Raw genomic sequence first — 12,940 nt, forward strand, 5'->3', positions numbered from 1 at the left:
AGGTGAAACCCCGTTTCTACAAAAACAAAAAACACAAAACACAAAAATTAGCTGGGCGTGTTGGCGCACTCCTGTAATCCTAGCTACTCAGGAGGCTGAGGCAGGAGAATCGCTTGAACCCGGGAGGCGGAGGCTGCGGTGAGCAGAGATCGCACCACTGCACTCCAGCCTGGGCGATGGAGTGAGACTCCATCTACAGAAAAAAAGAAGAATGCAATTCAGATCACACCAGTCCCCTGTTTTAATTCGGCCTACCACCCTTAGGATATACTCCAGACTTCCTAACATGTTTTACAAAGCCTGCATAATTTGGCCCCATCAACTCTCTCTGTCTCTGTTTTTTTTTTTTTTTTTTTTTGAGACGGAGTCTTGCTCTGTCGCCCAGGCTGGAGTACAGTGGCACAATCTCGGCTCACTGCAAGCTCCAGCTCCCGGGTTTATGCCATTCTCCTGCCTCAGCCTCCCTGGTAGCTGGGACTACAGGTGCTGGCCACTTTGCCTGGCTAATTTTTTTGTATTTTTAGTAGAGACCGGGTTTCACCGTGTTAGCCAGGATGGTCTCGATCTCCTGACCTCGTGATCCGCGCGTCTGGGCCTCCCAAAATGCTGGGATTATAGGCGTGGGCCGCCGCTCCCAGTCCCCATAGATTCTTCTCAACTATTCTTTCTTCCTCTTCTATAATTCATAATCCTTGCTGTTTATGAGACTCTGCTAACATCGTTCCCCTCTTCTACATTATTCCTGAGTCTTTCCTCCACCCTTTGTACCTAAAGAGGACTCTGTGTGGAGTGTCACCTCTTCCAGGAAGACTTCCCAGGTTGACACCTGGTTATTGATATGGATTTTTATATCAACTGTTATTGATAAAAATGTACAAAATGAATTGGAAATAATTAATTGGAATGACTAAATGAATCAAAAAAGAGAAACCAGAAAATGACTACAGTTAAAAAGCTTGGTACATAAAGGTGTTGAAATCGCTGAGAGATTTGGTTGATTTTTTGAAGCAGAAGATTGCTGGAAGTTTCCAAAAGCCTCAAAAGAAAGTAGTAGACTAGGCCGGGCGCGGTGGCTCTCGCCTGTTATCCCAGCACTTTGGGAGGCCCAGACGGGCGGATCATGAGGTCAGGAGATCCAGAACATCTTGGCTAACACAGTGAAACCCTGTCTCTACTAAAAATACAAAAATTAGCCGGGTGTGGTGGCTGACGCCTGTAGTCCTAGCTACTTGGGAGGCTGAGGCAGGAGAATGGCGTGAATCCGGGATGCAGAGCTTGCAGTGAGCCGAGATCACGCCACTGCACTCCAGCCTGGGCTACAAAGCGAGACTCTGTGTCAAAAAAAAAAAAAAAGGTAGTAGACTAGGTCAATCAGGGAGTTATTTCAGAATGTATACACCCTAACCTTACTTCCCAAGATTTTTATTAGGCTATTAGGAATACTTTGAAAGAGCTTATTGATGTGCTCTGATAAGCTCTGATAAGAGCTTGTTCATGTGCCCTTAACTGTGATCCACCGTTGTAAATCATTGAAAAATGCGAGAATGTCAGAAAAGGAGTTGAAAACATCTTCATATCTCAGACAGGGAAACTGAAATATTGAGCAATGACATGACTTGCCCAAAGTTGTGTCCCCAAATTTTCTATTTCTCCACACTTTTCCCAACAAACACTACTGGCTTAATTATCCAATCTACTTCAATAGAATTTCAAACTTGGGCTAAAGTCCAATCTTCTTTGCTCACCTCTCCTTCTGAGATTAAATTGGTGTGGAAGAAAACCTGTTTCCGCTGGGCGCGGTGGCTCATGCCTGTAATCCCAACACTTTGGAAAGAAAAAGGAAAGAAAGAAGAAAGAAAAAAGAAAAGAAAGGGAAAGAAAGAAAATAAAGAAGGAAAGAAAAGAAAAGAAAGAAAGAAAGGAAAAGAAAAGAAAGCCAGCCAGCCAGTCAGCCTGTTTCTAGACTCACAAGCTAACACTGAAGTTCTCTGTTTTGTGTGAGGCTTTAAATCTGTTTGATCTACACAGTTCAATCAAATATTTATATATTCACTCAAATATTTATTGACCTGGTAAATATGATCAGTTACTAACAGGTTCTGGGGTTCCAGTGAGGAATGAGTCCTACCCTCGTCAGAACTAATGACAAAAGCAGAAATTAATTCATTCGTCAAATAACAAACTAATACAAAGACACAGCTGTAATTGCTTTAAGAAAAAGAACAGTGCTGTAGGCACTTGATCTTGTCAGGGTTGGGGAAGAAAAGGCTTCCTGGGGTGCCGATATAAGATCTGAAAAGTATAAATTATCCAGGAAAAGAGCTGCGAAAAGATTGTTCTAGGCAGAGAAAACAGCATGTGCCAATTTCCCGAGGATTAAACCAGAAACCATTTCGTCCGTTTCCTTCATTCTACATGTTATTTACTGAATGTCAAATACGTCTGAAGCGCTCCCCAGACTTCGGTTTATTGTTCTTGTAGAAAGCAATTTATAATTTTAATTGCTGTTGCTATATTTAGCCGATGTCCCATTAGGATAAACTCAAAACTCCAGGTTCCTCATCTAAATCCCACTTTGAAGTTGTCATCTGCGTCCTGCGTAAAACGTACTCCTGGTGACGTAAGAGCCTGGGCCTCCCTCCTCTTAGGGACTATCCCACGCGATCAGCCAGTCGCAGCGCAGGACAATCAGCTTGACACCTTCTTTCCCCAATCGCAGGGCAGCTCCTCCCAGCCAATGGCAGGCCTCCGAGGGGAAGCCCCGTCCCCCGCGGAAATATCAATGGGCGAGCCCTGGGAGGAACAGAAGTCACGGCTCTCGCGAGGATGCCCCCGGCGCTCCTCAATTCCCGAGGCGGGCCGTCACGTGACCCGGGCTCGCCCAATTGGCGCGCGGACCACTGGGGTAGCCGCGGTTCCCGCCAAATACGAGCGCGGCGGCCGCGGCGGCAGCAGCGGCGGCGCGGGCGGGAGGGCGAAGAGCAGCGGCCGCCTGAGGGGAGCCCGCGCCTCCGCCGCCTGAGAGGAGCTCGAGCCGCTGCCGGGGCGATGCTGGAGGAGCCAGAGTGCGGGGCGCCCGGCGCCAGGGGAGCCACCGCAGGTCGGTTCGGGCCCACGCCGAGGGGAAGGGGGGGCGCGGCGCGCGGCCTGAACGGGCCGAGGCGGCGATGGGAGGCGGACGGGCCTCCCGGCGCCAAGCCTGGTCCTGTGGGCCGGGCGTTCACCCCCTGGAGTCTTCTCATCCCCAGCGAAGGCCTGGCATCCCCAAGGGCACTCTCCTTGACGTTATTGTTGTAGTCGCGACCATATTGTTTCCGGCGCTTTTGGGTCAGTTCGTCCCTCCAGGACCCTCTGGGGCGATGGGTCGGAGGAGCCGAGAGGGAAAACTGAGGCCCAGGGAAACGAAAGGGCTTGCCCTGAAGGTTACTGGGTGCGTTTGTGTCCCTTGACCATGTTGGACCTTGCAACGGGTGGGGAAACTGAGGCCCGAGCTCGCACGAGCTCGGGGACCGGGACCGATGCCTCTGCGGGTCTGGGCAAGCCCAGGTAAGAGACCCAGATGGTGGGGATGGCCAGGAGGCTGGGACTCCCGAGTTCTTGCTGCCGCCTGATAAGCACCGTGACTTTCTCCTCCCTGTGCCTTGGAACGGGGTCTTTGGATCCCACAAGCCTTCCCGAAACGTGGGAGGGTGAACCAAGGAAGACCAGACTGCCCCTTTCCCTTGCTGGACTCTGCGTTACATAACGCTTTGGCAGCACTTGGCATTACGCTCTGGCATATAGTAGGTGCTCAGTAAATAACGTGAACGAATGAAGAGCTAGAGTGGACACCACTCCAGTTTCTCAGCCTCAGCAGTGTTGATATCTGTTGCTGTCCTGGGCACGACACTGCAGGGTGCTCAGCATCATCCCTGGTCTCCGCCTTTTGCAGGCCAGTAGCAGCCCCTCTCCCCAAGTCTTAGTAACAACCAAAAATACCATTGCCCTGTGTTCTCTATGCAGCAGATTCCTCCTTGGCTGAAAATCATGGCTGTAGTTCCTTCTAGTCTTTGGGATTTCACGGAGACATGAAATTAATATAAAGTTGGTACTGTCCTGGAGCTGTGATGTTTTAAGTCAGGATGTTTAACTTTATTTTATTTTATTTATTTATTTTGAGACAGTCTTGCTCTGTTGCCTAGGCTGGAGTGCAGTGGCAGGATCCCGGCTCACTGCAACCTCTGGCTCCCTGGTTCAAGTGATTCTTGTGCCTCAGCCTCCCGAGTAGCTGGGATTACAGGCCTGCACCACCATGCCTGGCTATTTTTTTATTTTTCAGTAGAGCTGGGGTTTCACCATATTGGGCAGACTGGTCTCGAACTCCTGACCTCAAGTGATCCACCCACCTCGGCCTCCCAAAGTGCTGGGATTACAGGTATGAACCACCATGCCTGGCCAGGATATTAAATTAAAAAAAAAAAAAATTACTACTCGCTAGGATCATACTATCATGAAAGGAAAGTATATTTTAGTGCCAAATAAAATTAGAAAGGATGTAATCGCAGAATAAAGAGCAGTTAGTAACTTTATACACACATATGTGTTAATCGTGTGTATCTTTGGATCCCTGGATTGGGAGTGTCCCGTTTTATATACAGGATTTTTTAATGAGGGGGGTTCTGTTTTTAGTGAGGTTGTTTCTGTTCCACTTGCATCAAAGCTAGTGACTCAGAACCACACAAATAGATCTTTGTGATTGTCCTGAAAATAAAGTTAAGTGACTAAAAATCATATCCTTCAGCTGGGTAGAAATCCATGTCTTTTGGTAACTGGAAACTTGAGAATGATATTCTCTGAAGTGACTAGAAAGGAAACGAATTTTCTCAGTACCTTTTCTTATTCGCTAAGCTTGGGGCAGCTGGTGGGGTGGTTTCATGTATGGATGATGGAGGTTTTTAGGAAGCTCCAGTCTTCTTTTAAAAAATACTCACATAGCCGGGCGCGGTGGCTCAAGCCTGTAATCCCAGCACTTTGGGAGGCTGAGACGGGCGGATCATGAGGTCAGGAGATCGAGACCATCCTGGCTAACACGGTGAAACTCCGTCTCTACTAAAAAATACAAAAAACTAGCCGGGCGAGGTGGCGGGCGCCTGTAGTCCCAGCTACTCGGGAGGCTTAGGCAGGAGAATGGCGTAAACCCGGGAGGCGGAGCTTGCAGTGAGCCGAGATCCGGCCACTGCACTCCAGCCCGGGCGACAGAGCGAGACTCCGTCTCAAAAAAAAAAAAAAAAAAAAAACTCACATAACGCTTATAAAACATACGTAGATTAACCAAAATAACTAGGTTTTTCCACTCCAGATCTCCTGGTAAGTGTGAGCTTCCTAACCTTACTCTGTTTAAGGTATTTATCTCAAGACTTGGTTCTATTTATGGTCACTTCGGCATCTGCTTTGATATTATTAGATGCTTTTCTTGAGATTTTTTTTGCAGGAAAATGTTCTCTCTTATCTTTTGATAGCACTTCAGCGCCTGCCTGGCATGCTCCAGGTGCTTTAAATTGTGACACCTTCATGAATTATCTTTAAAAAGGAAAGGATCCCTTTTCTAATTTTACAAATTTGGTGGTGGTGTGGGGGCTTGGGTTGGAGGATGTTCGGGGATCATGTGAATGAAATAGATAATCCGATGTTTTCTCTCGTCCCTACTTTTACTCATTCCACTTTCATTTCATGAAACAGTTCCTGTTTCTCTCTTAGTTTGCTTTCTGATGTATTCCAGACCCTAACCAGGTACCATAGGTGGAGCATGGAACAAATCTTTCTGCTATCATAGAGTTGGCATTTTGTTTAGGGAGAGACATAATAAACACGAAAGTTTCAGATTAAATGCCACAAAGAAAATAAAACAAGACATGACAGTGTCTAGGGTAGGATTTCTCGAACTATTAACATTTTGCGGCCAGGAGCTGTGGCCAGCACTTTGGGAGGCCAAGGCGGGCGTATCATGAGGTCAGGAGTTTGAGACCATTCTGGCTAACATGATGAAACCCCGTCTCTGCTAAAAATACAAAAATTAGCCGGGCATGGTGGCACGCGCCTATAGTCCCAGCTACTTGGCAGGGTGAGGCAGGAGAATCGCTTGAATCGGGGAGGTGGAAGTTGCATTGAGCTGAGATCGTACCATTGCACTCCAGCCTCAGTGACAGAGCAAGACTCTGTCTCAAAAAAAAAAAAAAAAAAATTTTTTTTGGCCTATATAATTCTTCATTGTGGCGTGCTATGCTGTGCATTGCATTGTGGGACATTTAGCAGAATCCCTGGCCTCTACCCACTGGATGTGAAAAGCGTCCCTTCAAGCCCTCCCCACATCATGACAACCAAAAGCATCTCTAGACTGTGCCAAATTGGCCCCCAAGGGCAGAGGGGTCAGAATTGCCTCCACCTTGTACATTATTGGCTCTACATATGTGTTTGCTAACTTGATTATTTGCAACATTTAACAATTTACCCTTTGACACTTTTATTTGCAGCCATGGATTGCAAAGATAGACCAGCTTTTCCAGTTAAGAAGTTAATACAAGGTAATTATTTGGAAATGGGTTAAAGAGTTATTCCTAGTTTATAGTCTTCCTTGTCTCTTGTTGGAGACCTCAGTGGAAGCGTGGAGCTAGAAGGGAGAGAAACAGTTCCTCTTCAGACTAGGAAGCTGGGAAAATGCTTTTCACACAGTAATGTCTGGTGGGATTCCCACAAGTAAACCCCGAGGCCTCCACTCACCCACAATTGGCATTTTGTAACTTGCAGCTGGGGAGCTGTCCTGTGTATTGTAGGGAGCTTAGCAGCAGCCCCGGCGTCTTCCCACTGGATGCCAGTAAGTGGATCCTCCAAGTTGTAACAACCAAAAATATCTCCATACGTGGCTGATGTCCCCTGGGAGGTAGAACTGCCCCCATGGAGAACCACTGTTGTCCTGGAAGATAAATGTTCCCAAATCCTTCTGTGTAAAACGGGGAGTGCATTTACCCTTAGGCCACATGAGTGGTCGGATTTTTTTTTTTTTTTTTTTTTTGAGACGGAGTCTCACTCTTGTCAGGCTGGAGTGCAGTGATGCCATCTCGGTTCACTGCAACCTCTGTCTCCCGGGTTCAAGCAAATTCTCTTGCCTCAGCCTCCCAAGTAGCTGGGATTACAGGCGTGTGCCACCGCACCCAGCTAATTTTTGTATTTTTAGTAGAGACAGGGTTTCAGCATGTTGGCCAGGCTGGTCTTGAACTCCTGACCTTGCGATCCCCCTGCCTTGGCCTTTCAAAGTGCTGGGATTACAAGTGTGAGCCACCGTGCCCAGCCCAGATTGTATTGTTAGAAACTACAGTTGTGAGTTTTTCAAACTTGGGCTGGGTGCAGTGGGTGCATACCTGTAAAACCAGCTATTTGAGTGGCTGGGATGGGAGGATTGCTTGAGCCCAGGAGTTCAAGGCTGCAGTGAGCTATAATCATACCACTGCACTTCAGCCTGAATCACAGGAAGACTCTGTATCTTAAAAGAAAAAAAGGGAGAAGCCAGACACAGTGGCTCACACCTATAATTCCAGCACTTTGAGAGGCTAAGATGGGCAGATTGAGCTCAGGAGTTTGAGACCAGCCTGGCCAACATGGTGAAACCCCATCTCTATTAAAATACAAAATAGCTGAGCATGGTGGGGGGCACCTGTAGTCCCAGTTACTCAGGAGGCCGAGGCAAGAGAATTGCTCAAACCCGGGAGGAAGAGGTTGCAGTGAGCCAAGTGTGTGCCAATAAACTCCAGTCTGGCGACAGAGTGAGACTGTCTCAAAACAACCTCCCCTCCAAAAAAAAACAGGTTTTTATTTGGTCTATTACATGATGAAATAGTTAATAAAAAGATGCATTGGCATGGAAGTAAGTGAACATAGGTTCCTTGGGAAGTTCACTCTCTAAAGTGTTTCTGTGTCCCTCCTAACGAGCCCGAAGCCTGGCAGGCTCTGGGAGAACAGTCTGATTGATGAGAAAAGCCTAACAGACCCTGGGGTGCTGAGGCCAGGAAAAAAACAAAACAAAACAAAAAACCCTGTCCACAAATATGTCTGTATTTTCTACTTGAGAACCAGATGCAGTTATCATCAAATGAGATTTTCACCCATTATAAATAAATTTGGAATATGAACTGGATCTGAAATCAAAAAATGTCTCTTGAAATTCTGGCAGTAGCTCTGCTAAAAGACTTGTCAGGATTTTTTTTTTTTTTTTTTTTTTGAGATGGAGTCTCGCTCTGTCACCCAGGCTGGAGTGCAGTAGCCGGATCTCAGCTCACTGCAAGCTCCGCCTCCCGGGTTCATGCCATTCTCCTGCCTCAGCCTCCGGAGTAGCTGGGACTATAGGCACTCGCCACCTCACCCGGCTAGTTTTTGTATTTTTTAGTAGAGACAGGGTTTCACCGTGTTAGCCAGGATGGTCTCGATCTCCTGACCTCATGATCCACCCGTCTCGGCCTCCCAAAGTGCTGGAATTACAGGCTTGAGCCACCGCGCCCGGCCAGGATTTTTTTTTTTTTTTTTTTTTTTGAGGCGGAGTCTCGCTCTGTTGCCCGGACTGGAGTGCAATGGCCAGATCTCAGCTCACTGCAAGCTCCGCCTCCCGGGTTTACGCCATTCTCCTGCCTCAGCCTCCCGAGTAGCTGGGACTACAGGCGCCCGCCACCTCGCCCGGCTAGTTTTTGTATTTTTAGTAGAGACGGGGTTTCACCGTGTTAGCCAGGATGGTCTCGATCTCCTGACCTCGTGATCCGCCCGTCTCGGCCTCCCAAAGTGCTGGGATTACAGGCTTGAGCCACCGCGCCCGGCCTGTTTTTTTTTTAAATTAGGATGTTGAAGTGGGGCATGGTGACTCACGCCTGTAATCCCAGCACCTGGGTTCAAGCTGTCCTCCTGCCTCAGCTTCTCAAGTAGCTGGGATTACAGGCACGTACCACTACACCCAGCTATTTTGTATTTTCAGTAGAGACGGGGTTTCACCGTTTTGGTCTGTCCAGTCTCGAACTCCTGACCTTGTGATCTGCCTGCCTTGGCCTCCCAAAGTGCTGGGATTACAGGTGTGAGCCACTGCCTAAATAGACCCTTTTTAAACTTTAAAATTATCCCCCACCCCGATGTCCCAACAAGTCAATAATTTTCAAGCGCATGAGTGGTTTTAACTTGAAACGTTCACTAAAGATGGCTTTCTCTTTGTTTCAGCCCGTCTGCCGTTTAAGCGCCTGAATCTTGCCCCAAAGGGGAAAGACGATGACATGTCAGATGATCGGGTTACTTCTGTGCAAAGTAAAAGCCCCGATTTGGAAGCCTCTTTGGACACCTTGGAAAACGACTGTCATATGGGTTCTGACATAGACTTTAGACCGAAACTTGTCAACGGGAAGGGTTCCTTAGATAACTTTTTAGGAAATAGAGTCGAAACCAGTGTTGGCCAGAGCCCAGTCATCATTGATTTGACAGAGGACTCAAATGAGCAGCCAGACAGTCTTGTGGACCACAATAAACTAAGTTCTGAAGCCTCTCCCTCCAGGGAAGCAGTAAATGGCGACCGAGAAGACACTAGGGATCAGCAGGGGTCGTTGAAGGCCAATCAGAACGACAAGTTGGCATTTCCTGGAGAGACCCTTTCAAACATTCCTTACAAAACAGAGGAGGAAGGTATTGGCTGTGGAGGTGCAGGGAGGAGAGGTGACTCCCAGGAATGTTCACCACAGAGCTGCCTGGAGCTGACGAGTGGTCTGAGACTGTGCTCCAGAAAGGAGCAGGACAGTTGGAGTGAAGCTGGGGGCATCCTGTTCAGAGGGAAGGTGCCCATGGTGGTCTTGCAGGACATCTTGGCTGTGAGGCCGCCCCAAACCAAGTCCCCTCCAGCCACACCCCAAGGCAAGGACATGACCCCTGAGAGCGAGGTGCTGGAATCTTGTCCTGAAGAAGACTCTGTACTCAGTCATTCGTCCCTGAGCTCTCCCTCTTCCACCAGCTCTCCCGAGGGGCCGCCTGCTCCCACAAAGCGGCACAGCAGCACCAGTCCCTTCCCCACCTCCACGCCCGTCCACAGAGTGAGTATCTCCCATGGAGTCCCTACACATCAGTGCTCATGGATCTCAGAGCACGCTGTCAGTCTCCACCGGGTCACCCAGCTGGTCTGTGGCACAGTGAGCGGGGCCACGGGCTAGGTCCTGGGACTCAACATGGAGTTCTTGTATCAAAACTCAGTGTTCAGTTCTGCATTCGCTGTGATGCGCCTGGGACTTAATTCATCAACTGTGTACCTGGTGTACTGTGTGGATAACACCCTGCTATTTTGCCTTCGTTGTTTACATCTAATTAGTGATAGCTTAGCCGTTTTAGGGAATTAGGATCTGAGCTGGCGCTGTAACCCCTCACTTGAGATTCCAGGTCCAGCTTTCTCCGTGCCCCTCCCATCTAAGCATAGAACTGTAGGGATGGGGCTATGGACGCACTGAGCACTGAAGCGGCAGTGAGACGGCAGGAAGCATGACATGGGGAATTCTGTAGAGTCAGCACAGCCACCCATCTTAAAAACCTCACCTGGGTCCAGGCGCAATGGCTCATGCCCGTCATCCCAGCACTTGGGGAGGCTGAGGTGGGAGGATCACTTGAAGATCAAAACCAACCTGGGCAACAAAGGCATCATCTCTACAAAAAAAATATATATTTTTATTTTTTTGACAGAGCGACTCTATCACCCAGCCTCTGGAGTTCAGTGGCGTGATCTCTGCTCACTGCAACCTCCGCCTCCCAGGTTCAAGCGATTCTCCTGCCTCAGCCTCCCTAATAGCTGGGATTACAGGTGCGCACTATCACACCTGGCTAATTCTTATATTTTTAGTGGAGACAGGGTTTCGCTATCTTTGCCAGGCTGGTCTTGGATTCCTGACCTCAAGTGATCTGCCCGTCTTGGCCTCCCAAAGTGCTGGGATTACAGGCATGAGCCACCGCACCCAGCCCTGCAAAAAAATGTTTTTTAATTATCCGGGCATGGTGCCACATGCCTGTAGTCCCAGCCACCTGGGAAGCCGAAGCAGGAGGATCACTTGAGCTGAGGAGTTGCAGGCTGCAGTGAGCTGTGATCACACCACCGCGCTCCAGCCTGGATGACAGAGTGAGACCCCATCTGGAACAATTTTTAAGGACCCCATAAGAGGGACTTTTGCATGGTCTGTCTCTGTTACTGTTTTATTATTAGCACGATGGTGTCCTTAGGGTCTTATGGACCAAACTGATAAAATCAGTCACAAGTTTCATGCTGTGTTTAATGGTGTCTTTCTTGGTTTTATATATTTTTACTTTTTATCTTAAGTATGTAGAACCGGAAGAGACAATGCCTTTTTTTGGTTTTGGTTTTGTAGCACTTTTGTTTGTTCATGTTGGCTCTTTATATGAGAGTAGATCCTGAGATGGGTCATTTAATCTCTACCTGTAAGCAGGTACAGTAGACCACCTGGACTATAAACCACCAACCTTGTTCACTTTTGGGATTTTGAGCTCTAAGGAACCATTTCTTTTTCTTTTTCTTTCTTTCTCTCTTTTTTTTTTTTTTTTTTTTGAGACAGAGTCTTGCTCTGTCACCCAGGCTGGAGTGCGGTGGCGCCATCTAGGCTCACTGCAACCTCTGCCTCCTGGGTTCAAGCAATTCTGCCTCAGCGTCTCAAGTAGCTGGGGTTAGAGGCACCTGCCACCATGCTCAGCTAATTTTTGTGTTTTGTTTTGTTTTGTTTTTTTTTTTTTTGAGACGGAGTCTGGCTCTGTCGCCCGGGCTGGAGTGCAGTGGCCGGATCTCAGCTCACTGCAAGCTCCGCCTCCTGGGTTCCCGCCATTCTCCTGCCTCAGCCTCCCCAGTAGCTGGGACTACAGGCGCCCGCCTCGTCGCCCGGCTAGTTTTTTGTATTTTTTAGTAGAGACGGGGTTTCACCATGTTAGCCAGGATGGTCTCGATCTCCTGACCTCGTGATCCGCCCATCTCGGCCTCCCAAAGTGCTGGGATTACAGGCTTGAGCCACCGCGCCCGGCCAATTTTTGTATTTTTAGTAAAGATGGGGTTTTGCCATGATGGCCAGGCTGGTCTTGAACTCCTGACCTCAGGTGAGGGGAGGCCTTGGCCTCCCAAAGTGCTGGGATCACAGGCGTGAGCCACGGCACTTGGCCGGGACCATTTATTTTTCCAAATGATGTCATTTCCTGTCTTTCACTTGAGAAGAAGCAAAAGGAAAAAATGACTTCCTCTTTAGGTTCATGAAATGTTGATTGAAAAGTGGAACACTTTTTTTTTTTTTTTTGAGACATGTCACCCTGTCGCCCAGGCTGGAGTGCAGTGGCATGATGTCGGCTCACTGCAACCTCCACCTTCTGGATTCGAGAGATTTTCCTGCCTCAGCCTCTGAGTAGCTGGGATTACAGGTGCCCACGACCACGCCTGGCTAATTTTTGTATTTTTTCGGGTAGAGAACAGGTTTCACCACGTTGGCCAGGCTGGTCTCAAGCTTCTGACCTCAAGTGATCCGCTCGCCTTGGCCTCCCAAAGTACTGGGATTACAGGCACGAACCACTGCCCCGGTCTTCTTTTTTTTGTATGTGCTGGTTTGTTATATAGGTAAACTCTTGTCATAGGGGTTTGTTGTACAGATTATTTCATCACTCAGGTACTAAGCCTAGTACCCTCTTCTAAGATGCGAAATGTGCCAGACTGGGATGTACACATTTCAACTTCTACCTAAGCCACCACACAGTCTCCCAAAATCAGCGCTGAAGTGTCTCCCCATTGGCCGTCCTGTAGTGTACATTCGATCACTTGAATTTCTTCCAGGCTGCTGCCGCGTTGCAGAGTTTCGTCCTGTGGTGTGTTGCAGCCGTTTAGCAAGAACAGGACACATGGCCGGGCACGGTGGCTCAC

At 48.4% G+C, this 12,940-nt stretch overlaps 1 protein-coding gene across 1 annotated transcript in view; it reads left to right on the plus strand.

The window, feature by feature from the left end:
• Positions 1-2,895: 2,895 nt before the first annotated feature.
• CHAF1A (chromatin assembly factor 1 subunit A) overlaps positions 2,896-12,940 on the plus strand; it is a 43,369-nt gene continuing 33,324 nt past the window's right edge. Inside the window, exons 1-3 of the mRNA XM_030935715.1 lie at positions 2,896-3,100; positions 6,510-6,560; positions 9,229-10,085. Of these exons, the coding sequence (XP_030791575.1) occupies positions 3,049-3,100; positions 6,510-6,560; positions 9,229-10,085 (960 nt within the window). The 5' untranslated portion in view covers positions 2,896-3,048. The remainder of the gene's footprint in view (positions 3,101-6,509; positions 6,561-9,228; positions 10,086-12,940) is intronic.

This window comes from Rhinopithecus roxellana, chromosome 8 (assembly GCF_007565055.1).
Source record: "Rhinopithecus roxellana isolate Shanxi Qingling chromosome 8, ASM756505v1, whole genome shotgun sequence".
NCBI classification, from domain to species: Eukaryota; Metazoa; Chordata; class Mammalia; order Primates; family Cercopithecidae; genus Rhinopithecus; species Rhinopithecus roxellana.